The 12,810-nt window shown below is 39.7% G+C and overlaps 1 protein-coding gene across 1 annotated transcript in view; it reads left to right on the top strand.

Moving 5' to 3' along the window:
* Adgrv1 (adhesion G protein-coupled receptor V1) overlaps positions 1 to 12,810 on the top strand; it is a 530,822-nt gene that overhangs the window by 56,978 nt on the left and 461,034 nt on the right. The window contains 5 exon segments of the mRNA XM_050152479.1: positions 104 to 284; positions 1,893 to 2,056; positions 3,149 to 3,272; positions 4,791 to 5,057; positions 6,362 to 6,488. Coding sequence (XP_050008436.1) covers positions 104 to 284; positions 1,893 to 2,056; positions 3,149 to 3,272; positions 4,791 to 5,057; positions 6,362 to 6,488 — 863 coding nt within the window.

The raw sequence follows: 12,810 nt of genomic DNA, 5'->3' as shown, positions 1-12,810 counted from the left end.
TCCTAAAAAGTTGAACATATTAATATTGTATGTAATCTATACATTGTATTTGCTGTGAGAGCATCAACTTTACCTTCTGTCTAATTGGCCATGCTTTCTGTAGCTGGATGAGCACTACTGGGTGATCCTCAGCAGCCACGGCGAAAGGGAGAGCAGGCTGGGAAGTGCTACGGTTGTCAACATAACCATTCTAAAAAACGATGAGCCTCATGGGATTATAGACTTTGTTTCTGATGGTTTGACTTTGGCAATAAAGGAAAGCAAAGGAGAGGATATCTATAGTGGTAAGCTATTATGTTTACTGTATTTTATTTCTCTTCACTGAAGCGTACATTAATCTCCTTTCACCTTAATTTAATAATATTTCTATTTGTATGTGTACTTGTGCGTACTTGTGTGAATTTATGCGCACCATGTGTGTGCAGATGCCCGTGGAGTGCAGACATTAGTGGTGGTCAGTCATCTGCTTGGGTGCTAGGACTGAACCTGGTCCTCTGGAAGAGCAGTAAGCGCTCTGAACTGCTGACCCCTCTCACCATTCTTAGTTCATTTCTTTAGTAACTGTTGTCAGTTTTCCACTCTGCCTCGGAAATTACATGCAGCTTAGAAACTTACCTTTTAAATCTCATATGCATGGTTGCCGTTTTCATTTCTTACATAGCATTGTGATGATATTGAAGACTTCAGTTGCAGTTTGATTTTAGCTAATACATTATAACATTATAACTCAGACACGGGGGGAGGAATCAAGTCACGTCAAGTGGAGTGGATGCTACAGCTAAGAGTGACTGTGGAGGAACTGTTGCAGTGCGGATGAGAATTCCTTTATTTGAAAAGCAATGTCTGGGCAATAAAAATTACTTTGCCTGTCAAGTACAAGTCAAGCTTCCAGTAGTGCCTTTGGTGGAACTACTTTGGTAGATTTTATAATAGTTGTACATAATTGATTACAATACCATTTCTCTGCCACATGACTTTTAATATTGAAGAGGCTCAACACACACACACACACACACACACAGAGAGTTATGTTAACCTTGCAGTTTTGCTAAGCAAGTGTTTGTGTAGGTTCCCCTTTGTTTTCCTGGTCAATTGGCCATCAGTCCATGAGAACAAAGAAGCAGAAGCCACAGAGATTCTTTTTTTTTTTTTTTTTTTNTTTGGTTTTTCGAGACAGGGTTTCTCTGTGGCTTTGGAGCCTGTCCTGGAACTAGCTCTGTAGACCAGGCTGGTCTCGAACTCACAGAGATCCGCTTGCCTCTGCCTCCCGAGTGCTGGGATTAAAGGCTTGCGCCACCATCTCCCGGCTCACAGCATAGATTCTTGCACAGCACGTGAACAAGGGAGACAGCCCTCCAGGAGAGGCTCCAGTGAATCTGCTCAACCTTATTCCAGAGTGTAGGAAATGCAAAGCATAGGATTGGGGCGCCTGGGGACAAATCCTAATTTGCATTAAGTGGCACACCCCTTTCAGAAGGCTTCGGTTGTGGCCGCAGGGTCCTGTAGCAGAGCTCCTATTTTAAGTCTTAGTTACCATATGTATAGCAGGGGAGGCTTCTGGCAGGAAACTGAGCCAAGGGTCACCCTAGAGATGTTTTAGGTGTCTGGCTTAGAGACAGGTTTAGAAACAGTCACTCCTCCAGGTCTAGGGACCTTCTCCAGAAGGGCAGGTTGAGAGCAGGAAGTCACACTGGGGGCGGGGTGGGGCAGGGGAGTCCCCATGTCCTTTGAACTTTGGAAAAAAGGCTGCCAGGCCGTGACAGACTGCAACCTCCAACCAGCAAGCAAGCCTCCCAACAAGTATTGATGAAGAGGTTTTTTTTTCCTGTTTATTTCCGAAGCTGTTTTGCTTGTTTTAAAGATCAGCCCATGTTCATGTGTATATTTCCCAGCTGTCTATGGTGTAATACGAACTCGAGGCAACTTCGGTGAAGTTAGTGTATCATGGATGGTTAGTCCAGACTTCACGCAAGACGTGTTTCCTGTGCAAGGAACTATTTATTTCAGAGACCAGGAATTTTCGAAAACTCTCACTGTTTACTCCCTTGTGGATGAAGTAAGTGCTGCTCATGTAGTTCCTCGCCTGCTCATTGTAGTTGTTGGATCACACAACTATGCGCTATTCTGTTGGTTTGTCTTTTGTGGTGCTGTGGGTCAAACTCTCTATATTCCATGTAAACATTCTAAATTTACAGCTCATTCATTCTTTTCTTAATTAAGTAATTAAATATCTGGCGATACATTTTTTGATGAAACTGGATTAAAAAGCTCCATTATGACAGACTGGATAGACAACAAGAAAGCAGTGCTACTTGGCTGTCCTTGAAGGCATTTGTACTTTAAATCCTTACAATTGGTGGTGATTGGTAACCCCATCATATAGCAAATACTGGGGATTCAGGTTTTGGGGGGAAGTTTAGCAACTGGTTTGTCTTAGGCACTTTGAAGAAGAGCCCTCCTATGGGCATCTCATTGTACACTTCAGCACAGGCATTCTGAGCTCCAAAAGGAAAGATAAGGATCTGCGCTAAGGTGGGGAGTGGACCTTTCTCAGATGTCCCCCTTTCCCCAAAACTGTTCCCCCAACAGACAAAATTTCACATTTTTTCTGTCTTGCGGTGGGGAGAAAACTAGATCACATAAACAATATGAATGGGACGCACGGGGGTAGAAGAATCAGAGGATGGAAATCTCATTTAAAGAGCATAGTAAGGATGCCTTTGGACATCCTCTGGAACCTTCCTAAAGCTTTAAAGACACAAGCGAACGCTAACAGCCTAGCAAGTCTTAGTGCACTGTCTCGAAGTTTATGTTGTTTTTCTGTTCCATTTTTTTCTTATAGTTAATTTCTTTCCTGTTTTCTTATAGAAATAAATTAAGCTCTGGCATAGCCATGTTTTCCTTCCTTAAGTCAAAACATATGTATTTCCATTGCACGCTATAGCTACAACAAAATAAAATGGCTGCTTGGAAGAATATTGAAATGATTTTAGGGGAATCTGAGTTTTATGGGAACATTTGAAGAAGCTTCTGCCTTAGAGATGAAAATGAATATTAGCAGTTATAACTGTGCTTTCAAAAAATGAATAGGCGTGCAGCATGACATGTATGCTTCACTTGACTTAGAATATGTACCATTTCCCCAAAGATTCCTGAGGAGATGGAGGAATTCACCATCATTCTATTCAATGCCACCAGTGGTGCTCAAACAGGAAACAGGACAACTGCCTTCCTGAGGATTTTAAGGAATGATGACCCCATTTATTTTGCAGGTAGTATTGCTATCTTGTTTGAATGACTTTGCATACTTCTTAAATACTATATATGTTTTAAGACATTTTTATTTAATTTTATGTGTATATATGTTTTATCTGCATATATGTATGTATACCCTGTGCATGGCTAGTGCCTATGGAGCCAAATGAGGAAAATGGGTCCCTACAACTGGAGTTAGTATGGTTGGAAGTCATCTTGTGGGTCTTGGAAGTCAAACCTGGGTCTTCTGTAAGAGCAATAAGTACCCTGAACTACTGAGCTATCTCTCCAGCCCCAATACATATGTTTAAGAATTATTAACTGAACATTTTTATAGTGTTCTTGAAATGTAATTTCACAGTTCACTTGATTATTGATTTTCATTGTTTGAGTTTAAACATTTTTATTTTTAAGACCTTCGGAAACACAATGAAAACAAAAGAAAGTCCTGGATAGCTTTGTTTCTTCTTTGTAATCCCATGGCATTGCCTTTGCTTTGGGTAGACAAGAGTGCGCTTCCCCAGTCACTTCCTAAGAGCGTCAGTTGGGTTCAGGGCTTGTGTTCTTCCTAAGGTTGGTCACTTGTTACACTAGCAGATGAGCAATGGACATATTAATGAAGGATTCTCCATTTTTGTCATTTTGCTGTTTTCTGTACAACTAACTTTTGCCTCTGAGGTATCTTTCGGTTTTGTGAATGAGAATCAGATTTTTAATTCTCTGAAATCTGTTGCATTAGGAGCGGCGGCAGGGCTGCGTCCCCGGCACCCGGCCGCCCGCATGGCTAGGTTATGCCCCAAAATAATTACACGGAAACTGTAGTTTTTTAAACACTGCCTGGCCCGTTATCTGTAGCCTCTTAATGGCCAGCTCTTACATATTGTTCTAACCCATTTCTAATATTCGATGTAGCCCACGAGGTGGCTTACCAGGGAGGATCTTAACCTGTGTCTGTCTGGAGTGGGAGAATCATGGCGACTCCTTACTCAGCTTCTTTCTCTCAGAATTCTGTTCTGCTTACTCCACCCACCTAAGGGTTGGCCTATCAAATGGGCCTAGGCAGTTTCTTTATTAATAAGAAATCACTTCCACATCAGAAATCTCTTTTATAAGATGTATATAGATGAAACTGCTGATAGAGTAACACCCCAAACCTTTCGAATTTTACTTTTGCCATTCTTAGCCTTCAGGTAACATAGTTAATGAGTTAGTCTTGATCTTTCTTCCCCATCTGTCATGGCAAAATGAAACAAGAGATCTATATTCAAGGAACTTATCTTTAGTATGAGTCATGTTAAACAGAAGTCAAAAATTTAGAAATCTCATGAGCTTTAGTGACAGATTGGTTGCCAGAAATACTGGGTACTGTGGGCAGTATGCAGGAAAGGACACGGACTCTTGAAACAATCAGTGAGGAGCAGAGTAGACTAGAGTACAGACTCTCCCTGTTGATGGCAGGGGGAAAGACGTGTGCTCTGGAAAGGTGCTCACGGGGTGGAAGAGGCTCACAGATTTCTTTCCTATGTATGTTTCAGAGCCCTATGTCCTGCGGATCCAGGAGGGTGACACTGCCAACTTCACAGTGCTCAGAAATGGATCTGTTAACATAACCTGCACTGTCCAGTATGCTACCATGGATGGAGAGGCTTCGGGAAGAGAGGGAGACTTTGTTCCTGTTGAGCTAGGAGAAACTCTTGTATTTGAGGCCGGGAGCAGGTAGCAGAGTGTATCTGTATATGTCAATGATGATGAAATCCCTGAAACAGATGAACCTTTTTATGTAATCCTTTTCAATTCGACAGGTAAATACATGCTGTTCTGCTAAGTATTGTGCCAGGCTGACCTTTCTTGTTAGGATTTGTTTTGGTACAAATAAGATGATGACCTCCAAGTATATTTTTTATTGTAATTAATAAATGTTTGTGGCTAGTTAACTTGAAATTATTTGGTTGCTTTAGTACGCAAAAATCTTTCACGATTTTACTGATATTTATTGGAGTAGAATCATATTATATTTAGTGATATGGTTAATTGTTACAATCATTTACTTTTGTGGTTATCTCTACTTAAATTTGGCTAATTGTTGTCATGAGGAGCGGCGGGCTGTGTTCTGCCACCCGGCTAGCTTGACCTGAAATAATTACACGGAAACTGTATTCTTTTAAACACTGCCTGGCCCATTAGTTCCAGCCTCTTATTGGCTAATTCTCACATCTTGCTTTAACCCACATTTAGTAATCTGTGTAACACCACCAGGTGGTGGTTTACCAGGAAAGATCTTAACCTGCGTCCATCTCGGAGAGGAGAGCTATGGCGTCTGCCTCATTGCCTTCTTCCCAGCATTCTGTTCTGTCTACTCTGCCTACCTAATTTTCTGTCCTATCAAAGGGCCAAGGCAGTTTCTTTATTAACCAATGAAAGTAACACACAGTAATCTATTCAGCATGGCCTTTTTGCCGTTTGACATGTCCTTATTTATTCTTCAAGCATTTCTCTACTTCTTGTCACACCAAGCTGTTCAAGCTCATGTGTTACCTTCCCGCAACAATTCTGAAATCAGCCAATTCTTTTGGAAGCCCTGCTTTTGAGAATTTTTTTAGTAAGTAGGATCTGACCACTGTGTGTGGTTATTACTACTGATGTCTTGTTATTTCTAGTGCCTTTTAATGTGTATGGTTCTGGGCATATATGCACACACATGAATACTTTGTGTCTGTGCTCGCACATGTATACACATGGAGGCCGAGTTGTTGTCTAGCATTCTGTCCATGCTTGTGAGGCAGAGTTTTTTGCTGAACATCATTCTTGCCCTTTCAACCTTGTTGGTTGACCAACAGGCCCTATGGATCTCACAGCCTCTAGTCTACTCATAGCTGGGGTTGTAGAAGCTTCTGCCTTTTATACAGATGCTTGGCTCTGAAGGCAAAACCAGACACACGCAGCAAATGCTTTACCCATTGAGCCACCTCCTTAGTTTTTTGTATCTTTAGTTTCACATTTCTTAAAATTTAAGTGAATAAAATGAATACATGTTAAATTTTTTGTTGTTGTTAAATTAAAGGCAGCTTCTTTTTAAATTACTTTGACCTTTTTGTGTTTAATTTAGGTGACACAGTAGTTTACCAGTATGGAATAGCCACAGTCATAATTGAAGCCAATGATGACCCAAATGGGGTGTTTTCCCTGGAGCCCATAGACAAAGCAGTGGAAGAAGGAAAGACGAATGCATTTTGGTAAGTATATTTGGAGAAGGAAAGTTAAAATCGTATACAACAAAATAAGATCTTTAAGTGTGTGAAAATTGAAATACTGTTAATGCCAACAAAAATATAAATGATACAAATAAATTATAACTTTCTTTATGCTCCACTATAACATTTTTCATTAAGAGAACTAACCATGAGAACCATTTATCTGCTAAACAGAACTTAATCTTTCTGCCCTTCTCCCTCCATGTTCTATCTTCTCAAGACTGGAGGATCACAGCTATTCAGTCTTCAGCTTCTGAGTCCTTACACTTAGTGTTTTCTTTTCTTCTTCTTCTTCAAATGTGAATTTTGATGTATTACTTTTTTTTTGTAAAAAAAAAATTCTTCTTTCACATATTGCACACTGACTGCAGTTTTCCTTCCTTCCTCTCCTTGAGAAATCACCTCAACCTCCCTTCTTCCCCAGATTCACTCCTCCATTTCCCTTCAGAAAAGGGCAGGCTTCCCAGGGATATCACACAAACATGCCATATCATGTTCTAATAGAAGTAGACACATCTCCTCCTATTTAGACAGGGTGAGGCAACCCAGTATGAGGAATAGGGTCCCAAAGCAGGCAAAAGAACCAGAGAAAGCCCTTATCCCACTGTTAGGAGTCCCATGGAAACTCCAAGCTGCTAGGAGTCCTACAAGAACACCAAGCTGCACAACCATAACATATTCAGAGGACCTAGGTGAGACCCATGCAGGCTCCCTGGATGTCAGTTAAGTCTCTTGAGCCACCATGAGCCCAGATAAGCTGATTCTGTGGGTTTTCTTGACCCCTCAGGCTTCTGCAATACTTCTTTTCCCTCTTGAGAAGGATTTCTTGAGCTCCACTCAGTGTGTGGGTGTGGGTTCCTGCATCCGCTCCTATCCTTTGCTGGGAGTCTCTCATGGTGATTATGTAGGCTCCTCTCTACAAGTATAGCAGAGTATCGTTAGGAATCATTTCACTGACTTTTTTATTAAGGGTCATGTTTGTTTCTATCCTTTGTCTCTGGGCCATACAACCTCTGGTTCCTGGTGCTCCAGGAAGTGTCAAGGGTGGGCTCCCTCTCGTGGCATGGGTCTCAAGCTGGGTCAGTCTTTTGTTGGCCACTCCCACAAGTTCTATGCCACCTGTACCTCAGCACATTGTGCAGGCAGGACAAACTGTAGGTCGAAGGTTTTGCGGCTAGGCTGGTGTCCCAAATCACTCCATTGGAAGCCTTGCCTGGTTACAAAAAGTGGCTGGCTCAGGTTCTGTATTCCCCATCAGTATGAGTTTTCACTAGGGTCACCCTCATAGATCCAGGGAGTTTCCATAGCACTGGGTTTGTGCATTGCTTTTTAAATGTTCATCCCCCCATTCCAGTTGTCTCTACCTCCATAACCCTCACACCTGATCCCTCTTGTTCTCATCCCCACATGCCCCCATGCCCCTCAAAATCGATTCTATTTACTCAGGGAAATTCATGCATCCTCCCTTGAGCCTTCTCTGTTACTTAGCCTCTCTGGCTCTGTGCATTGTAGCATGACTATCCTTTACATTGCAGCTAATATCCATTTATAAGTGAGTACTTACTATACTATGTTTGTCTTTCTGTGTCTGAGTTACTCAGCAAGATATTTCTACTTTCATTTACTTACCTGCAAAGTTCATGATGCTTTTTTTTTTTTTTACAATGGTGTAATACTCCATTGTATAAATGTACCACATTTTCTTTATCCATTCTTAGGTTGAGGGACATGTAGGTTTTATTTTTTTTACTTTTTAAATTTTATTTATTTATTTTTTAAAAAATTTCCACCTCCTCTCATCCTCCCATTTTCCTCCCCTCCTCCCTCCTCCTCTTTCTCCAGTCCTTAGAAAAGTCAGGGTGCCCTGCCTGCCCTGTGGGAAGTCCAAGGCTCTCCCCACTCCATCCAGGTCTAGGAAGGTGTGCATCCAAACAGACTAGGCTCCCAAAAAGCCAGTACATGCAGTAGAATCAAAACCCTGTGTCATTATCATTGGCTTCTCAGTCTGCCCTCATTTTCAGCCACTTTCTGAGAGTCTGGTCTGATCACATGCTCCATCAGTCCCAGTCCAGCTGGCCTTGGTGAGCGCCCATTAGGTCAATCCCACCGTCTCTGTGGGTGGATGCACCCCTCGCGGTCCTGACTTTCTTGCTCATGTTCTCCCTTCTTCTGCTCTTCATCTGGGCCTTGGGAGCTCAACCAGTGCTCCATTGTGGGGTCTCTATCTCTATTTCCATCCATCGCCAAATGAATGTTCATATTCCTCTTTTTTTCCAGTTTCTGTCTATTATGAATAAAGTTGCACAAGTGTCTTTGTGGTATGATTGAGCATTCTTTGGGTGTATGCTCAAGAATGCATCTTAAGGTAGAGAGTCACAATTTTCTGAGGAACTGTTTTTTTGATTCCCAAGCAATGATACTAATTTGCATTCCCACCAGCGATGGAGAGTGTTCTCTTTGCCCTGCATCCTTGCCAGTGTGAGCTGTCACTTGTGCACTTGATCTAATTAGCATTTCTGACAGGTGTAAGATGGTATCTCAGACACATTTTGGTTTGCGTTTCCCTGATGACTAAGGATGAACATTTTGTTGTTTCTCTGCCCTTTGTGATTTCTCTGTTGAGAATTCTCTGTTTAGAGCTGTACCTCATTTTTAATCAGATTATTTGAGTTTTTGATATCTAGTTTCTTGAGTTTTTATATATATATTTTGGGTATTAGCCCTTTGTCAGTTGTGTAGTTGGTGAACATCCTTTCCCATTCTGTAGGCTGTTGTTTTATCCTGTTGACAGTGTCCTTTGCCTTACAGAAACTTTCAGTTTCATGCTCTTAGTACCTGCTCTGTTTATTTTCTGTACAGGAAGTTGTCTCCCATGCCAGTGTGTTCAAGTCCTTTTCCCACTTTCTCCTCTATCAAGTTCAGTGTACGTGGATTTATGTTGAAGTCATTGATTCACTTGGACTTGAGTTTTGTGTAGAGTGATAGATATGGGTCTATTTGCATTCTTCTACATGCCGTCATCCAGCTTGACCAGCATCATTTGGAGAAGAGGCTTTTTTTTCCCATTGTATATTTCTGGTTCTTTATAAAAAATCAGGTGTTCATAGGTGTGTGGATTTATGTCTGGGTCTTTCATTTTGTTCCACCCATCTCCCTGTCCGTTTTTCTGCCAGTAGTGTATGTTTTGTATCACTACAGCTTTGTAGTACGGTGTGAAGTCAAGGATGATGACTCCTTTTACATTCAGGATTGTTTTTGCTATCTGCCTTTTGTTTTTTCATATGAGGTTGAGTATTGTTCTTCCAAGGTCTGTAAAAAATTGTGTTGTGGGACAGAAAATACTTCTAGCTAGGGTCTGTAAAGAATTGTGTTGGAATTTTAAAGGAGATTTCATTGAATCTGTAGATTACTTTTGGTAAGATGGCCATTTTTACTATGTTAATCCTACTGATCCATGAGCATGGGAGATCTTTCCACATTCTGATGTCTTCTTCAATTTTTTTTTGTCAAAGACTCAAAGTTCTTGTTATACAGGTCTTTCACTTGTTTGTTTAGAGTTACTCCAAGATACTCTATTATTTGTGACTACTGTGAAGGCTGTTGTTTCTCTGATAATCTTTCTCAGCCAGTTTGTCCTCTGCATATAGGAGGTCTACTGATTTTTTTTGAGTTAATCTTGTATACAGCTACTTCACTAAAGGTATTTATCAGCTATAGGAGTTCCCTAATAGAATTTTTGGATTTTCTTAGGTATACTGTCAAATAATCTCTGAATAATGGTACTTTGATTTCTTCCTTTCTAGTTTGTATACCTCAATTTCCATTAGTTGCCTCGTTGCTCTAACTAGAGCATTGAGTATTATATTGAATAAATATGGAGAGAGTAGACAATCTGGTCTTGTTTCTGATTTACATGGACTTGCCTTGAGTTTTTCTTTATTTAATTTGATGTTGGCTATTTTTCTTGCTGGAAAATGCCCGTATTGTGTTTAGGTATGTCCCTTGTATCTCTGATATCTCCAAGACTCTTACAATGGGCTGTTGGATTTTTATCAAGGACTTTGTCAGCATCCAGTGAGACGGTCATGTGGTTTTTTTTTTTTTCTTTCAGTTTGTTTATATGGTGGGTTACATTGACAGATTTTCATATATCTGCATTTCTGGGATTGAAGCCTATTTGATCATGATGGATGATCTTTTTGATGTGTCCTTGGATTTGATTTGCAAGTATTTTTATTGAGTATTTTTTTGCATCAAGGTTCATGAGAGAATTTGTTCTGTTATTCTTATTCTTTGTTGAGTCTTTGTGTGGTTTGAGTATCAGGGTGACTATGATCTCATAAAATTGAATTTGGCAGTGTTTCTTCTGTTTCTACTTTGGAATAATTTGAGAAATGCTGGTGTCAGCTCTTCTTTGAATGTCCAGTAGAATTCTGCACTAAAACCATTTGACCCTAGACATTTTTGTTGGGAGAACTTTAGTGACTCTATTTCCTTAGAGGCTACAGGTCTATTAAATTGTTTATATGATTTTGATTAACTTTGGTCAGTGCTATCTATCAAGAAATTTGTCTACTTCTTTTAGATTTTTCAATTTTATTGAGTAAATGTTTTTGAAGTTATGACATAATGATTCCTTGAATTTTCTCAGTGTCTGTTGTTATATTTCTCTTTTTGTTTCTGATTTTTCTTATTTTGGATGTTTTCTCTGTGTCTTTTTTTTTTAAATAAGGGTGTGTCTATTTTGTTGATTTTCTCAAAGAACCAACTCTTTATTTCATTGATTCTTTTGTATTTTTCTCTTTGTTTCTACTTTATTGATTTTAGCCATGAAACCAATTTGATTGTTTCCTGTAGTCTATTCCTTTTGGGTGTGTTTTCTTACCTTTTTTTCTAGAGCTTTGAGGTGTGTTGTTAAGATGTTGGTATTAGATCTTCAATTTCTTTATGAAGGAATTTAGTTCTGTAAACTTTCCTCTTAGCACTGCTTTCATTGTGTTCCATAAGCTTGGATATGTTGTAGCAGCATTATTTGTCATAGTCAGAACCTGGAAACCACCTAAATGCCCCTTGACCAAAGAATGGATAAGGAAAATGTGGTACATTTACACAATGGAGTACTACACAGCAGAAAAAAAAATCATGACATCTTGAAGTTTGCGGACAAATGGATGGATCTAAAAAAAACATCATATTGAGTGAGGTATCCCAGGCCCAGAAAGACAAATATCATATATATTCACTTATAAGTGGTTTTTAGATATAAAGAAAAGAAAAAACAGGCTACAATTATTTACAATCCCAGAGAACATCGACAACAAAGAGGACCCTAAGAGAGACAAACATGGATTTAATCTACATGGGAAGTAGAAAAAGATAAGATTTCCTGAGTAAACTGGAAGCATGGGGATTATGAGAGAGGGTTGATAGCGGGGGCGGGGGGGGGGAGGAAGGAAGGGGAGCAGAGAAAAATATATAGCACAACAAAAACAATTAAAAAAGAAAACAAATAGGGATCTAAAGAGCAATAATAGAATATGAAATGAGAAAAAAATTTGGGGGGTATGTTGTGCACTCATTTTCATCAAATTCTAGGAATCCTTCAATTCTTTCTTTCTTTCTTTCTTTCTTTCTTTCTTTCTTTCTTTCTTTCTTTCTTTCTTTCCTCAGTGTTAATTCAGTTAAGAACTTCAGTTTCCATGAGTTTATAGGCTTTCTGGTGTTGAGGACATCCTGCTTTGATCTGTGGTGGTCTGATAGAATATAGGGGGTTATTTTAATTTTTTTGTATCTATTGAGACTTGCTCTGTGTCAGAGTATATCGCCAATTTTGGAGACAGTTTTGTGAAGGTATATTCTTTTGTGTTTGGGTGGAATGCTCTGTAGATATCAGTTAGGTTCGTTTGGTTCATAATGATTGTTAGCTCCATTATTTTTTGTTAGTTTTTGTCTGGATGACCTGTCCATTGGTGAAAGTGGGGTATTGAAGTCTCCCACTATTAATGTGTGAGGGTCAATGTGTGATTTAAGCTTTAGTAATGCTTCTTTTACTGATGTGAGTACCCTTGCCTTTGGAGCACAGATGCTAAGAATTGAGACATCATCTTGATGGGTTTTTGTCTTGGATGAGTATGAAATGTCCTTCTCCCTCTCTTTTGATTAAGTTTGCTTTGAAGTCTATTTGTTAGATATTATAATAGCTACACTAGCTTTCCATGTGGGTCCACTTTTAAAATATCTTTCCAATCATTTATTTGGAGATAATATCTATCTTTGATGTTGAGGTGTGTTTCTTGAATGCATA

This window comes from Alexandromys fortis, unplaced genomic scaffold, assembly GCF_014885135.2.
Source record: "Alexandromys fortis isolate MF-2015 unplaced genomic scaffold, M_Fortis_MF-2015_v1.1 scaffold_47, whole genome shotgun sequence".
NCBI lineage: Eukaryota > Metazoa > Chordata > Mammalia > Rodentia > Cricetidae > Alexandromys > Alexandromys fortis.
Note: the sequence above shows the minus strand (reverse complement) of the source record. Positions and strands in the feature narration are given on the sequence as shown.